Source organism: Eptesicus fuscus, chromosome 8, assembly GCF_027574615.1.
Source record: "Eptesicus fuscus isolate TK198812 chromosome 8, DD_ASM_mEF_20220401, whole genome shotgun sequence".
Taxonomy (NCBI): Eukaryota; Metazoa; Chordata; class Mammalia; order Chiroptera; family Vespertilionidae; genus Eptesicus; species Eptesicus fuscus.
Window position 1 is genome coordinate 7,235,949 of NC_072480.1, and position 22,817 is coordinate 7,258,765.

At 38.8% G+C, this 22,817-nt stretch overlaps 1 protein-coding gene across 1 annotated transcript in view; it reads right to left on the minus strand.

Annotated features, from left to right (window-relative positions):
* PDS5B (PDS5 cohesin associated factor B) overlaps positions 1-22,817 on the minus strand; it is a 238,008-nt gene that overhangs the window by 54,121 nt on the left and 161,070 nt on the right. The window contains exons 20-22 of the mRNA XM_054719739.1: positions 12,397-12,520; positions 9,419-9,577; positions 2,049-2,117 (exon numbers count right to left, since the gene is read on the minus strand). Of these exons, the coding sequence (XP_054575714.1) occupies positions 2,049-2,117; positions 9,419-9,577; positions 12,397-12,520 (352 nt within the window). The remainder of the gene's footprint in view (positions 1-2,048; positions 2,118-9,418; positions 9,578-12,396; positions 12,521-22,817) is intronic.

Genomic DNA, 22,817 nt, shown 5'->3' on the forward strand with positions numbered 1-22,817 from the left:
TAAGTTATTTGCAACAACCCTTTTGAAGGGATGCATATTACTTCTTCTTTTCTTCACACATTATCTTTGCTTTTTACAGCTCTAAGGCACAGGGACTGAGTGGGTCTTGTCTTCTGCAGTGGCATGGTCCAGACAGCCTTAAAATGCCTTTCCTGTTCCATTTGGTAATTATGAACTTAAGTGCAGGTGGCCTGCCTTCCAGTCCAGTGCTGCTCAACCATACAAAACTGTTGCTTGAGACCAATGCTAAGAAAACAGATTTATACTGGAACTTGAAAGAATCAAGCATCATCTACACTAATAAAAAGAGAAACATGCAAATTGACCGTCCCTCTGCTACGCCCACCAGCCAATCAGGAACGAGTATGCAAATTAACCCAACAAAGATGGCGGTTAATTTGCATACGCAGGCTCAGAGTGAGGACTGAAGACAGCATAGAAGGAAGCCAAGCACTGCAGAAGGGAGCGAAGTGGCAGAGAAGGGAGCGAGGCAGCGGAGAAGGGAGAGAGCGAGGCAGTGGAGACGGGAGGGAGTGAGGCAGTGGAGACTGGAGGGAGCGAGGCAGCGGAGACGGGAGGGAGTGAGGCAGCGGAGACGGGAGGGAGCGAGGCAGCGGAGACGGGAGGGAGTGAGGCAGCGGAGACGGGAGGGAGTGAGGCAGCAGAGAAGGGAGCGAGGCAGCGGAGACGGGAGGGAGCGAGGCAATGGAAACGGGAAGGAGCGAGGCAGCGGAGACGGGAGGGAGCGAGGCAATGGAGACGGGAAGGAGAGAGGCAGCGGAGACGGGAGGGAGCAAGGCAGCGGAGACGGGAGGGAGCGAGGCAGCGGAGACGGGAGAGAGGCAGCGGAGACGGGAGGGAGCGAGGCAGCGGAGGAGGGAGCGAGGCAGCGGAGACGGGAGGGAGCGAGGCAGCGGAGAAGGGAGCGAGGCAGCGGAGACGGGAGGGAGCGAGGCAGCGGAGACGGGAGGGAGCGAGGCAGCGGAGACAGGAGGGAGCGAGGCAGCGGAGAAGGGAGCGAGGCAGCGGAGACGGGAGGGAGCGAGGCAGCAGAGACGGGAGGGAGCGAGGCAGCGGAGAAGGGAGCGAGGCAGCGGAGACGGGAGGGAGCGAGGCAGCGGAGACGGGAGGGAGCGAGGCAGCAGAGGCGGGAGGGATCGAGGCAGTGGAGGAGGGAGTGAGGCAGCGGAGATGGGAGGGAGCGAGGCAGCGGAGACGGGAGGGAGCGAGGCAGCGGAGACGGGTTGGAGCGAGGCAGTGGAGACAGGTGGGAGCGAGGCAGCAGAGAAGGGAGAGAGGCAGTGGAGACGGGTGGGAGCGAGGCAGTGGAGACGGGTGGGAGCGAGGCAGCGGAGACGGGTGGGAGCAAGGCAGCAGAAAAGGCTTCGTTCCCTTCTCTGCTTTGCTCAGGCCGCAGGAAGCCCTCTTCTTGCAGGAATCTTCCTGCAACGGGCCTCTAGTTCAATGATAAAGGAAGGGATGCTCTAAAGGTCTATCATAATCTGAAGCTGGAATAATGTGATAAAGTAGTTAATAATATGAAACATAAACACCGCTTCCGAAAAGATTTATAAGAAATTACAACAAGAAAAACAACAATATTTATTGTATTTGTTCATGGCCTTCACATCTTGGGCAGTGCATTGAAGTGAGGTCTACAAAAAAAAAATCAAAATAAAAAGTTTTATCAAATCCTTTGGGAAAGATAAACAGTCTTCAAATCCAAATAACCATTTTTACTGAACAGCAGAAGGTACATAAGAAAACCATAATTGTCTTTTGCCTTTTGATGGTTGATATCTAAGAAGCATTGCAACATGGAGGTAGTTTACAAACTCTTTTTTTTCTCTCAAATTAGATTACATGCAGATGCCCTCAAGGCCTTCAGTTTCTCATCATTGCCTTATACTCTCACAGTACATGGGTTAATGTCATACTATAAATATAAAAACTCGAATGGTTTTAATAGCCAACTTGGTAACAGGAATAGAAATTTTAACACCTATATTAAATGTATTTAAATAAAGAAATCTATATATATTACTCACTTTGACCATTGTCTCAGGAGAAACTTCTTCATCTGGAACCCAAAGCTTAGTTGTCTTTTTTCCTGGAAGCTAAACAAAAATTAAGGACTTTACAATGTGAACATGAATTCTCATGTTTAATTAATATATAGTGAATGAATGAAATCTTTATCTTCTGGAGTGACAGTTATTATATGTAGGGGGGGAAAACACACCTTTCTAAGCCTATTACTCAAAAAGGCTGAAAGGCATAATTCACTAGCACCCACATTCAGCACTTATACTTCCTCATCAGTTGGGTCTCTCTGGGTGGAGGTGGATTGACTTTAACATCCTACATACAATCCCATAAAAACCCGTTTTGAGACTGATTCAATTATTTAAGGCAGCTTGGCAAGGTCTAGGATAAAATCAACGAAACCATAAAGTATAGTTCTTAAATAAGGAGAAAGATATACACAAAGAACCTTGAGCAGGGGAAAAATTGAAAAGGTTTGCAGTTGAAGATAACAGAAAAAAAGCATTAATATTTTCATAGCTAAGTCCCACCAAAATGGCCACACACACACACACACACACACACACACACACAGTTACAAAGAGCTAAAAAACAAGAGGCCCAAAAGGAGACCAAATTATAGAAAAATTTTGAAAAACACAAAATATACAGTAAAAAAATTAACGTAGCTAGAAGGTTTGTCTCCCTACAAGCACAGAAAAGAAACCCCCTCCCTCACCCCCAGCAGCACAATCATAGAATAATCTTGAAATGATAAACTGCAGCTAATGCAAGATGTGAATTTACAGTGGCAGCCAGGAAATCAAGTTAAGGTGAGAGTAACGCTGAACCCAACGATGGAAGCCTGAAGATCCCATTTTTACTCCCAGCTCATGTGTTATTTCCAGAGGCAGCCTAGGAAACAGAAATCAAACCCTGACAACAGGATCCAGGAGGCAAACTCTGCAAACATCATCCACTTTAAAGTTTAGGGTGTTTAACAAGGGCTCTACTCTTTATTGGGCTCATAGTTGTAATTTTTTTCTTCCTTTCAGCTTAGTAACAGTGATTAAAGTATTTATCCACCTCTCAGCCTTTCATCTTCAAAGTCAGCTATCATGTGTATAAGCTATCACGTGTGTAAGCAAAACCATCAGAGCACCAACCTCAAATCTCTTTATTTCTCATCTCTTTAGAAACTTTGCCCTGCCAAATCTCATTGCTTTGGTGTATTGGTGTATCTCTGTTGCCTTCAAACTGATTTTTAAAAATAGTTTGTCCATTCTTTTTATTTGTCATATTTCTTAATTTCGCAGCGCATGGGCAGTGAGGTAAGGGAGAAGCGGGGAGGTAGGGAACCTGATCGGCCCTGATCACTGGCCAGGCTTAGGGACCTTGCCCGTGCATGAATTTCGTGCACTAGGCCTCTAGTTAAGTTTATATGTCTAGTCACCAATTTCATGTTGCCTCCTTTCCAAAATCCTTTTGATGTCTTTTTTTTCTGGATTGCCTTTTTTTTAGAGGTAATCTTTACATATATTAATACTTTTTTCAGGTACATGTTGCAATAACTTCATAAAATCTCATTTATGGTGTGTCTTTTACTCCCTTTATGGTGTCATTTGAACAAACGTTATCAATTAAAATGTAGCTAAATTGGCCATTCTTTCTGTAGTTAATATTTTTCACCTTTTTAAAAAAATCCTTTCCTATTTCAATGTCATAAAAACAGTCTCCTGTATGTTATTTTAAAACTTTTAAGGTTAACATGCCCTAAAAATTTAATCCATCTGGAATTGATTCGTTTCTCTTTATGCTGTGATTTAAGGGTTCCATTTCTTTTTACTTCCCATAGGATAACACAATTTATTGAAAAATCCCCCCTTTCAGTCATCTACAATGCTACTACTATTGCTTCTATTATTTAAAAAAATTTTTTAAATGTTTTTATTGATTTCAGATAGAAGAAGGGAGACAGACAGAGAATCATTGATTGGCTTCTTCCTCATACCAGCTACTGGGGATTGAGCCCTAAACCCAGGCATGTGCCATGACCAAGAATCAAACCATAACCTCCTGGTTCATGGGTCGATGCTCAATCACTGAGCACACCTGCCAGGCCCCTCTATTCTTTTTCATTGCTTTGTCTGTCTGCTTATCCACAAGATATCTTTCACTAAAGTTTTATGATTTTCTCTGTAAAAAAATTTTTTTAAAGTTCTATGTACAACTTTGTTAGGTACTTTGGTTGTTAAAATTAGATTTTATGTTAATTTGGGGAATTATTTTGTAGTTTTGATTTTATATCCATCTTTCTTGCTAAACTCTTTTTAATCATATTTATGAAAGGTGTCAGTTTTAAATATTTTCTAACCCTTTAATATTTTATTTCTATATATTCCTTATATTTGTACATATACATTTTTTCATTTCATCTTAATCTTTTTTCCCCCAAGTTGTCTGCTGTGATGATGTACATTTTAATCTTTAAAAAAATCATTTTTGTTTTGGTTTATTTAGATATTATTCTGCTAGTTGCATAAATGTCCACAGATTGTATATCTTATTGTGGTGCAATTTTTTTTTGGACACTACATGAATATATTACATCAGTATCCAATTTAAATCCATATTCTGTTTAATGCTTTTCATATTGACTGATATATTTTTCCTTCCTATTTTTAGATTTTGTCTCTCATTAGTTTAGTTGCATCTGTTCGTTTTTATTTTATTATTTTTGAACCCATCTGCCAGTCTATTGGTATTATCAGGATAACTTTTCTGTGTTTTTTTTTTATTATTATTTGTAATAATTTACGCAGACTGAATTTACTTGTGAATTAAATATTTTAGTGGAGTATATCTTTGAGTAATTCTTTCAAAATGCCACTTGGCAACAGAAAATTTACAAAATTGTGTTTTGGAATCTAGTATTGCAGCTGAGAAATCTGAAGTTAATCTGGTTCTTACTTTTTCTTTTCTTTTTTTGGTAGGTTGCCTCATGGGGACTTTTGGGGTCTTTTTGACATCCTTAGTTCAGAAATTTTAGCAGAATATGTCTACTGTGATTCCACTTTCATTTTTCCACTTTATACTTTGAAGGTACTTCTCAACCAAAGAACTGCTCTTTAAGCTTTACATAAATTTTTAGCTCTATGTGTTTGGGGTATTTGTCTGCTGGATTTTAGAGATACCTGTCCTGTTGCCAGAGCGTTATCTGAGCTGGTATTTGGTTTCTATTTCATAGGCTGCCTCTAGAAACTACACATTATCAGCTGTGGGTAAAATAGGATCTCAATGCTTCCAAGATTGGGATCAGCATTTTTGTCACCTTATTTTAATTTCCTGGCTGCCACTGTAAATTCAATTCTCAGTAGCTATACTTTATCATTTGTCCTGAAAACAACAATAAAACAACTCCTGCGGGTGTTTCCTTTCTGTGTTTACTAGAGGCCCAGTGCACAAAATTCATGCACAGGGGGTGGGTTGTCCCTCAGCCCAACCTGCACCCTCTCCAATCTGGGACCCCTTGGGGGATGTCCGACTGCCCATTTAAGGGCATTAACTCCAGCCATTAGGAAAATCACACAGAATGTCCTTGACATACAAACAGTGTGGTTTTATGAGTTGTTTTAATAATAATGGCCATTCCTTTAAATAATATCTACTTACATACAATACAGCTGGTACTATGTGAATTAAGAATGTTAATATCACAATATTATAGAAGGCTGTAGTGGAAATAACCTTGAATTGTCTAGTCCAAACTTTTATAAATATTGGAATTCCCTTTTCAAAGATTTTTGAATGCTTTTTGTCCTAAGAAGCTTAACCAACTTTTGAGGCAACCCATCTTCTGTGATAGGACTGGGGGACTCCGTGTGCCTGCTGCCCTCCCCCAGCAGGGCTGAAAGGACTGGGGGACTCCGGCAGCAGGCACACGGTGCAGCTGCCACCCCCCAGGATGAGGGGACTCCAGTGGGGCTGAGGGGACTGGGCACCACCATCTTGTGTCTATGGGCGCCACCAGCTTTGTGATGGTGTGATGGTCAATTTGAATATTCCCTCTTTATTAGATAGGATATAAGCCATAGTGTACCTCTGTTAATTTTTAACATATGATCTCTCTTACATGTGAAATCTAAAAAAAGAGAAATAGAACAAAACCCAAATAACAATAACAACAACAAAAACCCAACTTAGATACAGAGGACAGATTGGTAGTTGCAAGAGCAGGGGGTGAGGGATGGGTGAATCAGATAAAAAAGTACAACCTTCCAGTTATAATATAAATAAGTCACTGAATATTATATATGTTTATATTTACATATTTTATATTTTATCTACTTATATTATATATATTTTATTATGTATTTGAAAACTACTAACAGAATAGACATCATAAGTTCCCACCACAAAAAAATAATTACTGTACTGATTGTTTCACAATACATACAATATTGAATCATTATGTTGTACATCTAAAACTAATATAATGATGTACACATATCAATTTTTAAAAATTAAAGAACAGCCGAAACCAGTTTGGCTCAGTGGATAGAGCGTCGGCCTGCGGACTGAAAGGTCCCAGGTTCGATTCCGGTCAAGGGCATGTAGCTTGGTTGTGGGCACATCCCCAGTGGGGGGTGTGCAGGAGGCAGCTGATCGATGTTTCTCTCTCATCAATGTTTCTAACTCTCTATCCCTCTCCCTTCCTCTCTGTAAAAAATCAGTAAAATATATTTTTTAAAAATTAAAGAACAACTTGAAGAAGTGAAAAGACAATCTACAGAATGAGAGAAGATATTTGCAAATCATATACTGATAAGAGACTTGTATCTAGAATATATAAAGACCTATTACAACTCAACAAAAGGATAAACAAAGCAATAAAAGAAGGCCAAAGGATTTGAATAGTCATTCTTCCAAAAAAGATATAGAAATAGCTACAAAGCACATTAGATGCTAATTTCATTAGTCATTAGAAAATGCAAATCAAAACCACTTCATATTCAGCAGGACGGCAATAATCAAATTAAAAGAAAATAACAAGTTGGTAAGGATGTTAAGAAATTAAAACTTGTACACTGCTGGTGGGAAGGTAAAATGGTGTAGCCATTGTGAAAACAGTTTGGCAGTTCCTAAAAACTTAAACATAAAATTATCATATAATCCAGCAAATTTATTCCTAGGTATGTATTCCAAAGAACTAAAATTGGATATGCAAACAAATACTCAGACACAAAATTCATAGCAGCACTATTCAAAATAGTGAATTGTAAATTGAAAAGGTGGAAACAATTCAAATGTCCAACAATGAAGGAATGCATAAACAAATTGTGGAAAACACATACAAAAGAATATTATTCATCCATAAAATGAAATGAAGCACTGATACATGCTACAATGAAGATGAACCTCAAAAGCATTAGAAATTAGACACAAGGTCACATATTGTATAATTTTCTTTATAGGAAATATTCAGAACAGGTAAATCCATTTGGACAAAAGGAAGATTGGTGGTGGAAATATTTAGGGAGTGACTACTTAATAAAAATGATCTGGAACTAGATAAACATGGTGATTGTACAACCTAGTGAATGTACTAAATTCTACTTGAATTGTATACTTTAAAATAGCTAATTTATGTTATGTGAATTTCATGTCTTTTATAAAAAAAGCAGCAGGGAAGGAAGTCTTCAATAAATGGTGCTGAGTCAGATGGAAATAAAAATGAATTTGGACATCTATCTCATACCATATACAAAAATTAATTCCAAATAAACTAGATTTAAATGTAAAAATTAAAACAATAACGTTTCTAGAGCAACTGTCCAATAGAATTCTCTGAGATGGTGGAGATGTTCTGTGATAATACTACTAGTATGTGGCTACTGAGCGCTTGATATATGTGAATGTATTTATAATTATATTTAGTTTATTTAAACAAAATTTAAATAGCTATATGTGAATAGTGACTAGCATATAGACTGGGGCAAAAGTAGGTCTACAATTGTTTGCATGGAAAATCCTATCTAATTAAAAGGGAATAAGCTAATTGACCCTCACGCCATCACAAAGATGGCAGTGCCCACAGCCAATAAGGAGGGAATATGCTAATTGACTGCCTTGCCCTCAAAGATGGTGGCACCCACAGCCAATAAGGAGGGAATATGCTAATTGACTGCCACACCCTCAAAGATGGTGGTGCCTAGTTCCCTCAGTCCCACCAGGGTGGCAGGCGCCTAGCCACTCTGCGCGCCTGCCTCCGGAGTCCCCCAGTCCCTTCAGCCCCCCAGCCGCCCAAGGCGCAGGTAACCAGGGCCGGCCAAGGCTTGTGCTGCCGGCAGTGGCAGTGGCAGCAGCAGAGGTGTGATGGGGCGTCGCCTTCCCCTGATCACTGGGTTGCCTCCCGCCCCTGAGGGCTCCTGGACTGTGAGAGGGGGCAGGCCGGGCTGAGTGACCCCTCCCTCCAGTGCATGAATTTTTATGCACAGGGCCTCTTGTTATATAATAATTAATAAATAATATAAACTCTGTGTTTCACATACTCAAAACTGTAAACTTACTTTTGTCCCACCCTAAATTTCTGTTTTTTCCTAAACATAACACCCATGATAAAGTTTAATTTATATATCTGGCACTGTAAGATATCAATAAAAAAAATTGTAACAATATACTGTGACAGAAGTTATGTGAATGTGGTTACTTTCTCAATCTCCCAAAATATCTTATTGTTCTGTATGTACCACGTGGAGACGCTGGACAAAGGGATGATTCACATCCCGGGCAGGTCAGAGGACAGCAAGATATTTCATCAGGCTACTCAGAATGATGCAAGATTTAAAACTTAAGAATTGTTTATTTCTGGAATTTTCCATTCAATATTTTTAGAATGCAACTCAATGTGGGTTACTGAAATGGCAAAAAAATGCAATTGCAGATGAGCGGGGACAACTGTACTCACAAACAGAAGAGAGACAAAATCATTTATTTCCTATATTTCCTCTCAGAGCTCTCTTAATCAATTCACTATTGTATACAGGGAAAGGAACAACTACTGTCATGATAACCATACTGTGAACAAGCTTGTCAGTCTTCCCATTTTAAAAAAGAGATGTCATAAAAATTAAATCCTTGTAAAGTTGAAAATAGACAGAATCAGGTAATATTTTGTATTTATCAAGGAATGTATTTCAGATTACATGACTTGGATAAACTAAAGAGATGTTTCAATGTTGTTTTACTTATAATGGAGAGATAGCGTAAGATAAGAAAACCTAAAATAAGGCAGCCAAATGGAAGTGTTATGTCATTTCACTTCTCTCTTTGCTATGTAAAATTTTAGAAGATAACATGAAGCACACAAGTCTAAAAGATATAAATAACTTACCCGATCATTCATGAGAAGATCTTTCACAATGAAAGTAGCTACCAAAGACTTCAAAGGAGCAGCAAATTGATCAGGTGCAAGGAGAGCAATGTGACCAATAGTAACCAATGGGGTTATAAGATGTTCCAGATTGCTTGGATCTAGGCTCTTATGCAGAGGCTGAGAAAATGAGGAAAGGAAAATATATCCAACTCTGTAAGTCCTATATAATAAAAGCCTAATATGCTAAGTGTCAGGTCGTCTGTTCAACCAATCAAAGAATAATATGTTAATGATATGCTAAGGCCACTCAACCACTAGCTACGATGTGCACTGACCACCAGGGAAAGATGCTCCGACCAGTAGGTTAGCTTGCTGCTGGGGTCTGGCCGATTGGGACTGAGTGAGGCTGGCTGGACATGCCCTGGAGCCCTCCCGCGGTCCCTCTCAGGCTGGCCAACCTCCCATGTCCCTCCCCAGCCCCGATTGTGCACCAGTGGGGTCCCTGGGCCTGGCCTGTGCCCTCTAGCAATCTGGGACCCCTCAGGGGATGTCAGTGAGCTGGTTTCGGCCCGATCCTGTAGGCCAGGCCGAGGGACCCAACTGGTGCACAATTCGTGCATCAGGCCTCGAGTATGCAAATAAACTGCTCACACATTTTATCTTCAAATTAAAAATATTACAAAATTTCAATACATATACATGGTATAGGTAGTAGCTCAAGCTTACATTTAAACTTCCATATGTTATTTATGTCTAGAAAGCATCATGTTTAAATATTTTTGGTTTTGCTCATGTCATATTTAGAGGTAGGTAAAGAAACATTTCAGCAAAAGAATCATATATTTTATGACCACATCTATGAATATGTTAGAGATAGCTGGGCTCACCAATATCCTCTTCTTTTCTACTTCCTGACTATAGGGGCAGCCTCCTTGGCAGTTAGATCAGGATATGTGAATAAGTCTGGCTAACAGAATGGGAGTAAAGTGAGGTATGTCATGCCTACACTGAGGCAGGTATGATCAATGTGTCTTCTCCACATTCTCCCTCCTTACTCACTGGCTGGCTGAATAGCAAGGATTCAGTGGGACTTAAAGGAAAGCCATTAATCAAAAAGAGTTAGTGTGCCTAAGCCACTGGTCAGAATACAATCCAAACACCCTACTGGTCTTTTTCAGGAGCAAGAAAAAGCTTTTATTATGTATAGTCACATGCATTTCTTGTGGCTTTTCATAGCATTAAATAGTGAATTTCATAACTAATAAAATTATTTTACTATTCTGACAGGAAACCCAACCAATAATATTCATTTTTCAGTGAAAAAGAATGAGGCTCCTCATATAAATATACAGAATGATATGTAAAGTGTATTGCTAAATTTTAAAAATCAAATATTCATAAGAGTGACTATAGTATGCCATCACTGGTATAAGAGTAGGAGACAAAATGTGTATGTCTGTATTTATATTATTTGTTAATGAATAAAACCTCCCCAAAAAAGTACATTAGAAGCTGATAACATTGGTTGCCTCTGTGAAAGAAAACTAGGTGGCTGGGGATACAGGAGTGGGGTGCAGCACAAAACATTTTGCTATTTGGATATTTATTTTGTATCTTTTGAATGTGAAAAAAGTGAATATACTAGCGATTAGAAATTTTCGTAACAGATTTTTGTTGTTGTTGTTAATCATAATTTGAGGATATTTTTTCCCATTGATTTTTGAGGCGAGTGAAAGAGAGAGAAAAAACAATGTGAGAGAAACACATTGGTTGCCTCCTGCAAACGCTCTTACCGGGGCCTGGGCGGGGGAGAAGCCTGCAACCAAGGTACGTGCCCTTGACTGGAATCGAACTTGGGAACCTTTGGTCCTCAGGCCAACGCTCTATCTATTGAGCCAAACTGGCTATGGCCATAAGAGATTTTAATGAAGAATTGATGCTCTATCCTCCCATACTGAACACCAAGAAATCTAAGTTTGGAAAAAACAATAGAACTGTTCTTTTCCAACATACGAGGGCAATATAAAGCTTCATTTAATCAAATGTATATTTAGCTCTGGCCCCCTTTGCTCAGTGGTTAGAGTGTCGGCCTTAGGCCCAAAAGGTCACAGGTTCAATTTCTAGTCGGAGCAAATACCTAGGTTGCAAGTTCCATTCCCCAACCCAGTTGGGGTATGTGATGTCCATCTTGCTTTCCCCCTCCTCCCTCCCTTCCAATCTCTCTAAAAATCAATGGAAAAAATATCCTTGGGTGAGGATTTTTAAAAATAGTATATTTACATGAATGTACTTATTGCTATTCTTGATGACTTCCCTCAATACTTTCATTGCACATAAGTTCCAACTTGCTGTTTATATTACAGACAAAAATCTGATAGTGTAAATTAGTTTCAATTAGTTTATTATAGTAGTGTAAAAATTTTCCACAATAAAATGATAAAATCATTTCTGAAAAAGCAAAATTAATGGCCAGAGCCTAGATTAATAATAACCTCATAAAGGTCACATATTTCTATGAAACCTTTTTCCAGAAAGCCAGCCAACCTTGTATGTGATAGGAGGATTATATTATTAATAAAGGTTTCCTAATACATGTATTGGTATAAATACAATGTATAAGGTATAAATATTATAATGTATAAATATGTGTCAAAAATATTATACAATTATTTGATATCTAAATTTTAGTTGTCACAAAGAATTCATTAATAGCAATTATACTGATGCAAGTCTAAAAATACAGCAGGTCCTCGAATAATGTCATTTTCTTGAGATGCCACAGGAACTTCACTCTTGTTTATATCAATCAGCCAATAGTAAAACTGTTTTTGTTATATACCATTTCACTTCACTTAGCAGAACCTATCAATAAAGTTGAACTTACTGTATATTATAAAATGATGTATCTCCAAATGCGAACATTCTGTATTCTGTAAAATCATTAGTATTTGTTTTTTAACTATAACATATGAAACAAAAATTCTTTTTCTCTTTACCTCAAATATCTGTGCAAACTGGGTCTCTTTACTAGAAAATATTGCATGGATACAATGAATAGCATATTTGGCTTGACGGGGAGGTCCTTTTTTAGATTTGTGATGTAAAACAGGAAGCAAAGCTCTAAAAGAAAAAAAAGAAAAACAATAAATCAGAAAAATCAGCATGACTTCCACTAGGCACTGTAATGTTTATATTTCTAAAGTAACATTTTGTAAGGACAAAAAAGTCACAACATCTACACAGACTCACTTTCAATCATCTATACTTTTGCTTTATTAATATCTATATTAAAAATATAACCCAAATACAAATATTTTCCTTTTTACTTAATAATTACAAATACAAATAAGAACGATGACTCATTTCTCCTGTTTAATGTGAGTTCCAATATTCTTTTCTCTTTTATCCTCACTGCTATCACTCCAGCTAACTTGCCACCTTACATATAAGACCACTGTAAAGGGACCTAATTGTTGGACTTAATTGTTCCTTCTTTCTGAAGTTTCCCTTTCTCTCCAGTTCATCTTTCAATTGGTCCCAGAACAATCTATGTAAAGGGAAATTTGATTATTTAACCAATACAAATTGAGTGCTTACTATGTGCCAAGCAGTATTAAAAGTCCAAAATCCTTGCCTTCATGGTACTAGCGTATTGGGGACAACACAAATGATAATACATAAATTAGCAAAATATGTGTCATGTCAAATTGTGATAACTGCTGTAGAGGAAAATAAAGAAACAGAGGATAGACATATGTAAGAGTGTTAACATTTCAAATAGGGTGATTACCGAAGACCTTTCTGATAAAGTTAATTGAGCAGAGTTCTGAGGGAGTTAGGGAGTGAGTCATGTAGCTACTTGGAAAAACATTCATATATCATATCATTATACTACACAAAAACTTAATATAGATACTGAATACATCAGAACTTCTTAGCTCAACCATTTTTCAAATAATCACAGTGATTAAACTTCTGAATCCTCCTCCTTGCCTAATACCAACCCAATTCTCCAGTACTAAGAAATCAGAGATACAATAATGCATCACAATCATAATAAAGTCTCAGAAAAGCTATCAACAGCAAAATATGTTAAAAAGACACATGATAAATTGAGGAGAAATTTTGCATTTCATATTAGAGAAAGGGATTAATATCCTTAGCATGTAAAGTCTTTGCACAAATAGAGAATGAAAAGACCAACAATATCATGGAAAAATGTGTTGGATATAAAGAGTAGAAAGCTCTTCAAAAAAAGCTAGACAAACTGCCCCATGATATGTGAAAGGATGTTTACCTTCACTTATTTTTAAAAAATACAAATTAAACTATCCTGAGAGGACTTCTGCTTTCGATTATGAAAGTATATGTGAGACTGGATTTACTCTATCTGAAACAAGTAGAACACAAGATAAAGTATGTTAAAGGTTTCAGACATTGGGCGTAGGCAGCACAGTACTATGAACCCTAAACGATGGGAAACTAGAAGAGCCCTAAATCTGCTCCCACATACTGCACAGAGGTAGTCTCCAGACTGCAGTGCAAACAGAAGTAACCAGAATAGAGCCTAGTGGTCACATGTTGAGGGGAACAGAGACAGAAGGTTCAGGGAGGCCATGGGAGCTATACTGTTCATGGCAGAATACCACAGAGCAGGGAGCTACAAAGAGAGAAAGGGAACTTGAGTTCTAGGCATCCCTAGAGGGATATCCCCAAGACTCTGGCTAAATAATGAGCAATGCCATGCATGAGTACCAGGAAAAGAACATTGAAAAGCAGTAGGCAAAAAAAAAAAAAAAAAAAAAAGCCCTTACACACACAGGGCTGGTAATAATTCATGTTTCCACCAGCCATAGTAGAATGACCTTGTCATTTATAACTAGGAGAAAATCAATGGAAGGAAACAGGTCCAGAAATGGCACAGGTGATGGAATTAGCAAAGACATCAACAACCCAGCTATTATAAATATGGTCCATATACTCAAGAAGGTAAGAAGAAAATATAAACATAATGAACACAGAAGTGAAATACATAAAAAGACCCAACTGTAATATACGGGGTGAGCAAAAGTAGGTTTACAGTTGTTTGCATGGAAAAATATATAATACAAAAACTGAGACCCAAGATGGCAGTGATAGGACAGCAGTGAGGAAGACAGTGTGAGTGAGAGAGCGTGGATGCGTGGGGCGTGTGTGTATGTGTGAGTGAGGGACAGTTATTCCACAGGACTATTGGGGATTGGCGGACCAGGATCCCCTAGCCAGGCAGCCTCTACTACCGCTGAAATCTCTCCCAGGGAACCCAGCCTCACCTCCACCCGGGGAGACCTCGGATACCACCTGGGACCCTACAGCCACACCAGCCAGACCAGCTGCCTCAGCCGCGAACCCATGAACACCGAGACTCTAGCCTTTGCAGCTGTAGGGGCCTAAAAAGTTTGTCCAGGGGGAGACAAAAATGGCAGCCCAAAAGGCGGACAGGTCCAGAGCCTTCTCATGGAGCAGACAGAAGAAACAGCTTAATTGAATAACATACACCGGAATTGGCGAATTAAACACAGCTGATGAGACAATCCATGGACAGAAAGGTGAGAGGTCGCCTGGAGCATGGTGACATTGGGGTTCTGGGCTGGAGGGAGAAATGCGTGCAGCCAGGACTAGAGTTTCAATGGGAAATGGCACTGCACCAACTCCGAGTCCCTTGAGGACACGTGTAGCACTCGACTGTGGAAGGGGGTCCACAGGGCTGCTGGCAGCCGGGGACTCTAGATCTAAGCCCACAGCCGTGGGAGGCTGTGCCCAGAACGGCAGCCTGAAGTTCTGCACTGGCCGCACAGGGCCGGAGGTGAGGAGACGTACAGCAACACGGTTGCTCTGTCTTTATATTTTCCTTGCTTTTACTTGCTAAACCCAATGCATAGGATTTTTCAATTACAAACACTCACCGAGGCTGCGGAACAGGGGAAGGTGGTTTTGTAGAAGCTGGGGAGCAAAATAGGGGGAGGCGATCAGGAAGCCAGCTCTGGGACAGTCCGATCCCCCTCAACCCTGAACAGACATTTTTCTCCTGAAGACCAGGGCCCTCCTAGCAGCACAGCCACACCCAACCTTGAGCTCGACAGGGACACAAAGATTCGAAATAAACGCAGCGAGCCTTGGGGACTGGGTTGAGGGGCAATTTGGTTCCAGAAACTAATACAGAAACACCGCCACCTAGAGGCCGTGTCAGAAATAGACGCTTGTGTAAATATGATTGAAAGCAGGCAGAAAAACAAAGCTGGCAGACTGATCCTGCCTGCCTGAAACCAAGGCTGTGGCTTCTAACACAGAGGAGCAGAGGATCACTAGGAAGTAAACACAGTGCTGATTACCTAACAGGAAACTGAGATGTGGCAGACAGAACAGTAGAGAAGGGTCTTAAGCCAGTCCCCATGGGACATTAAAACTCAGCTGAAGTGAACAAAACTCACTACTTCACTTTTTTAAAAATAGATTTTTATGGATTTCAGAGAGGAAGGGAGAGGAAGGGAGAGATAGAAACATCAATGATGAGAGAGAATCAGTGATTGGCTTCCTCCTGCATTCCCCCTACTAGAGATTGAGCCCATAACCCAGGCATGTGCCCTTGAAAAGAATCAAACCTGGGACCCTTTAGTCTGCAGGCCAACGCTCTATCCACTGACCCAAATGGGCTAGGGGCACTACACTTTTCTTTTTATCTTTTACTTAAGAAACCAAAAATTTTTTTCTTTTATTTTACTTTTTTAAATTATTTTTATTTATTATTATCATTATTTTGGATTAGTGTTCTACATTCTATTTTTATATTTTTATCATTATCCTTCTCTATCTCATTTTTTCCTTTATGTCAACCCTTTCTTCCTCACTACCCCCTTTTTCATCCTGTTTTACTTCTCCTGTTCTTGCGTTAGATTCTCTCTCCTTTCTTTTTACTCCTGGTTAAAAACTGATTTTCTTTATTTCCTTTATTGACATATTACTATTAAAGCAGTCTCTGTTGGCTTACTCATATATCTAATTTCCTCTCCCCTGCTCCGAGTCCATGCACCCTTCTCTTTTCTACTTCTTCGCTAGCCAACTTCTTTTTCTAATTGTTGTGTTTTGTTTTTGTTTCAGTTTTTTATTTTATGCTTTTTATTTTTCCTCTCCTTGCTTATTCTCTTCTTCTACTAATACCTTAATTAGTTTTCTTCACCAAAGTCAGGCCTATCTGCTCTCTATTCTATTCTCCTTTTCCAAAAGTAGATGAATATATAGATAAAAGAAAGGGGGAAACCTTGTTCTTTTTAAAAATATATACATAAACTTTTAAATATATATAGTAGAGGCCAACTGCACAGATTTGTGCACCGGTTGGGTCCCTCGACCTGACCTGCAGAGATCGGGCCGAAACCAGCTCTCTAACATCCCCCAAGGGGTCCTGGATTGCAAGAGGGCGATTCTTGGGTGACACACCCCGGAATCGGGCTCCCTCCTCTCTGGTTCCAGGTGCGGCACCCGAGAACCACAGCTGCCAAGTCACCACAGCTCACCAGATCCTGCGTTGAGCTTCTGCCCCCTGGTGTTCATTGCGTGTCATGGCTATTGGTCGATGGTTGAACGGTCAGATGGTCGCTTAGGCTTTATACATATAGATTTTTAAATATGTATATTTTAAATTTTTATTATTTTTAATTACTATATTTATTATTATTTTTAATTGAGTATTTTGTTTTCTACTTTTCTTCTAATACACTCATTCTCTATCTACCTCCTCTATACTGAATCAGGGTGATTCTCCTATTCATTCCATTCCTTTACATTACCTTCTGGAAATAAGCTCTGCCTCTTTACACTCAGCTCTCCTCCTTTTTGTCTGGGTGTTTGTTGTTTGCATTCTTTGGTTTACTTGTTGGTTTTGAGGAGTTTTCTCCCCATATACGTATATTTTTCTCCCCTTCTTTCTTCTAATTTTTCTTTTCTCTCTTACCAATTTTCCTTTTCTAAAAATCATTTTTGCACTCTTCTCTTCCATAATTCTCTTTTCTCTGGTGGTCACCTTAATTTGGGGTTATCGGTGTCGTGAATACATTAGTGTTTTGTTCCCTCTGTGTCATGTCTTGTTGAATATTTTGTGCCTTTTGGTAAACGTGGTAGAGAATGATCCACATAACCAGACAACCTGAGAGGAGCAAAAATGGGGAGACAAATAAACAGCCCCAATACAAAAGAAAAGGAGAAATCACCAGAAAGGGTAGTAAACGAAATGAAGGCAAGCAATTTGTCAGAGAAAGAATTAAGAGCAATGGCCATAAAGATGCTTAAAAGGATGGAAGAAAAATTCAACATGTGTAAAAATAAGAGGAAATGAAGAACAAGAAAGTAGAAATGAAGAATGCAATAGAAAGCATCAAAAGTAGACTAGAAGAAGCTGAGGACCGCATCAGTGAGCTAGAAGATAAAGTAGGAAAAAAAGATCCAAGCAGAGCAGCAACTGTAAAAAAAAAACAACCTTAAAAAACAGGAGGAGAGCCTAAGGGAGCTTTGGGACAACAAGAAACGAAACAACATCTGCATAGTATGGGTTCCAGAAGGAGAGGAAACTGAACAAGGCATAGAAAACTTGTTTGAAGAACAAATGACAGAAAACTTCCCTGATATTGCGAAGGAAAAACTCACACAAGACCAAGAAGCTTACAGAGTCCCAAACAAGATGTACCCAAAAAGACCAATACCAAGACACATCATAATTAAATAAGCAAACACCAATGACAAAGAATCTTAAAGGCTGCCAGAGAGAGACAGAAACTTACCTATAAGGGATCTCCCATTAGACTATCAACTGATTTCTCAACAGAAACACATCAGGACAGAAGGGAATAGAATGAAATATACAAAGTGATGCAAAGTAAGTGACTGAATCCAAGAATACTGTACCCAGCAAGGCTATCATTCAAAATTAAAGGTGAAATCAGGAGCTTCACAGACAAAAAAGGACTAAGGAAGTTTATTACCACCAAACCAACAATGCAAGAAATGCTAAAGGTACCGCTGTAAAAGAAAGAAATAGGGAAGAAGGAACACAGGCATAAATAATAAAAATGGCGACAAATAAGTACCTATCAATAATAACCTTAAATGTAAATGGACTAAATGCTCCAATTAAAAGACGTAAGGTAGCAGAATAGATAAGAAAACATGACCCATATATATATCTGCTGTCTACAAGAGACCCATCTCAGAACAAAGGACTCACACAGACTGATAGTGAAGGAATGGAGAAAAATTTTTCAGGTGAATAGAAATGAAAAAAACAAAACAAACAAACAAAAAAACCTGGGGTAGCAATACTTATATATCTGACAAATTGGACCTCAAAGTGAAGGACATAAAAACAGATAAGGAAGGCCACTTCATAATACTAGAGGGACAATTCAACAAGAGGATATAACTTTGGTAAACATATATGCACCCAATACAGGAGCACCCAAAATTATAAAAAATAAAAAAATCTGGAAGACATCAAGGAAGAGATCGACAGCAATACAGTCATAGCAGGGGACTTTAATACCCCATTGACACCACTGGATAGATCCTCTAAACAAAAAATCAGCAAAGAAACATCAATCCTAAATGACTCACTAGATCAGATGGAATTAACTGACATCTTCAGAACATTTCACCCCAGAGCTACAGAATATACATTCTTCTCAAGTGCACACGGGACATTTTCAAAGATAGACCACATATTGGGTCACAGGCAAAGTCTATTCAAATTCAAGAAGATACAAATCATACCAAGCATCTTCTCAGATCACAACGGCAAAATACTAGGAATCAACTACAATAAAAACAATGGAAAAAAAAAACAAAACTAAAACCAAACACTGTTTGGGTTACCAAAGAGACCAAAGAAAAAATAAAAAGCATCCTGGTAACAAACGATAATGAAATCAAAACAATCCAAAATCTATGGGATACAGTGAAAGCAGTCTTGAGAGGGAAGTTCATAGCTCTACAGGCCTAACTCAAAAAGACAAGAACAACTTGTAATAAGTTATCTAAACCCTATAACTCAAAGAATTAGAAAGAGAGCAACAAGAAAAGCCCTGAGTAAGCAGAAGGAAGGAAATAATAAACACCAGAGTGGAAATAAATGACATAAAGACCAAAAAAAAAAAAAAAATACAATACATAAATGAAACCAAGAGTTGGTTCTTTGAAAGGAAAAACAAGATTGATGAACCTCTAGCCAGGCTCACCAAGAAGCAAAGGGAGAAGACCCAAATAAACAAAATCAGAAATGAAAGAGGCAAAATAACAACCCACCCCACAGAAATACAAAGGATTAAAAAAAAAATACTATGAACAACTCTATTCCAAGAAAGTGGTCAACCTAGAAGAAATGGACATATCCTTAGAAAAATACAAGCTTGCAAAACTCAATCAGGAAGAATCAAAACACCTGAAGAGGCCGATAACTACAAAAGAAATTGAATTAGTTAATAAAAAATCTTCCAGCAAACAAAAGCCCTGGTCTGGACAGCTTTACAGAGGAGTTCTACCAAGCATTCAAAGAAGAACTAAAACCAATCCTCCTTAGACTATTCCAAAAAATTCAAGAGGAATGCACACTTACAAGCTCTTTCTATGAAGCCAGCATTATTACCCTAATTCCAAAACCAAATGAAGACACCACAAGAAAGAGAACTACAGGCCAATATCTTTGATGAACATAGATGCTAAAATCCTCAACAAAATACTAGCAAATTAGACCCAGCATTACATCCGAAAGATCATACACCATGACCAAGTAAGATTTGTTTTAGGGATACAAGGATGGTACAATATCCACAAAGCAATGAATGTGATACATCATATAAACAAACTGAGACAAAAACCACATAATCATATCAATCGATGCAGAAAAAGCATTTGACAAATTCTAACACCCTTTCTTGACAAAAACCTCTTAGCAAAGTAGGAACAGAGGAATCATACCTCAACATAAAAAAAGACTTATATGACAAAACTACAGCCAACATCATACTCAATGGGGAAAAACTAAACTCACATCCCCTAAGAACAGGAACAAGACAGGGATGCCCACTTTCACCACTCCTGTTGGTTATAGGACTGGAATTGTTGGTCATAGCGATCAGACAAGAAGAAGAAATAAAAGGCATCCAAATTGGAAAAGAAGAAGTAAAACTTCCATTATTCACAGAAGACATGATACTGTACATAGAAAAACTCAAACACTCCATCAAAAAACTACTAGACTTAATAAATGAATTTGGCAATGTAGCAGGATACAAAATTAACACCCAGAAATCCATGGCTTTTTTATACACCAATAATGAACTCACAGAAAGAGAAACTGAAAATCAATCCAATTTACCATTGCAACAAAAAAAAATTAAGATGCCAAGAAATAAATTTAACTAAAGAGGTAAAAGACCTGTACTCAGAAAACTACAGGACATAGATAAAGACAGTAAGACATAAAACAAATGGAAGAACACGCTGTATTCATTGATTGGTAGAATCAACATCATTAAAATGTCCATACTCCCCAAAGTAATTTATAGATTCAATGCACTCCCCAATTAAAAGACTAACAGCATATTTCACAGAATTAGAGCAAACTCTCCAAAAATTCATCTGGAATAAAAAAAGACTCCGAATAGCCACAGAAATCTTGAGAAAGAGGAACAATGTTGGATGGATCACAATACCAGATATAAAGCTATATTACAAAGCCACAGTTCTCAAAACAGGCTGGTACTGGCACAAGAACAGACATCAAGACCAATGGAACAGAACAGAGAATCCAGAAATAGACCCAAGCTATTATGCTCAATTAATATTTGACAAAGAAGGCAGGAGCATACAATGGAGTTAAGACAGTTTCTTCAATAAATGGTGCTAGGAAAGTCGGTCAGATACATACAAAAAAAATGAAACTAGATCACCAACTTACACCATACACAAAAACAAACTCAAAATGGTTAAAGGACTTAAATGTAAGATGGGAAACCATAAAAATCTTAGAAGACTTCATAGGCCAGCAGTCGCCAAACTTTTGGACCTCATGGACCACCACTGGTCCCCGGACCACCGGTTGGCATAGGATAGCAAAATATCAGACATATGTCGTAGCAATATCTTTACTGACACAACTCCTAGGGCAATGGAAACTAAGAAGAAAATAAAGAAATAGGACTACATCAAAATAAAAAGCTTCTGCACAGCAAAAGAAACTATCAACAAGAAAGCCCACTGCGTGGGAGAACATATTTGCAAATACTCTTTCAGATAAGGGTTTAATCTCCAACATTTACAGGGAACTCATACAACTTAACAAAATGAAGATAAACAATCCAATCAAAAAATGGGCGAAGGGCCCTGGCTGGTTTGGCTCAATGGATAGAGCGTCTGCCTGCGGACTGAAGGGTCCCAGATTCGATTCCTGTCAAGGGCATATGCCTGGGTTGCAGGTTCAAGCCTCAGTGCGGGGCATGCAGCAAGCAGCCGATCAGTGATCTTCTCTCATCATGGATGTGTCTATCTCTCTCTCCTTCCTCTCTGAAATCAATAAAATATATTATATATATATATAAATAAAAAATGGGCGAAGGACCTAAATAGACACTTTTCGAAAGAGGACATACAGAAGGCCAAAAGACATAGGAAAACATGCTCAAAGTCATTAATCATCCGAGAGTTGCAAATCAAAACAACAATGAGGTACCATCTCACACCTGTCAGAATGGCTATCATCAACAAATCAACAAAGAACAAGTGCTGGCGAGGATGCGGAGAAAAATGAACCCTCTTGCACTGCTGGTGGGAATGCAAACTGGTGCAGCCACTGTGGAGAACAGTATGGAGTTTCCTCAAAAAGTTAAAAATGGAACTCCCATTTTACTCAGTAATCCAACTTCTAGGAATATATCCCAAGAAATCAGAAACACCAATCAGAAAGGATATATGCACCCTTATGTTCATAGCAGCACAATTTACCATAGCTAAGATTTGGAAACAGCCTAAGTGCCCATCAGCAGATGAGTGGATTAAAACTGTAGTACATATACACAATGGAATACTATGCTGCTATAAAAAAGAAGGAACTTTCACCATTCACAACAGCATGGATGGATCTGGAGAGCATTATGTTAAGGGAAATAAGCCAGTCGTAGAAAGATAAATATCACATGATTTCACTCATATGTGGGATATAATAATCAACATAAACTGATACAAAAAATAAATCAAGAGACAAGGTAGCACTGAGCAGACTGTCCAACCTCAGAGAGAACACAGGGGAGGGGGGAGAATTAGAGATCAACCAAAGAATTTGTATGCTTTCATATAACCATAACCAATGGACACAGGCAATGGGGCGGTGGGGCTT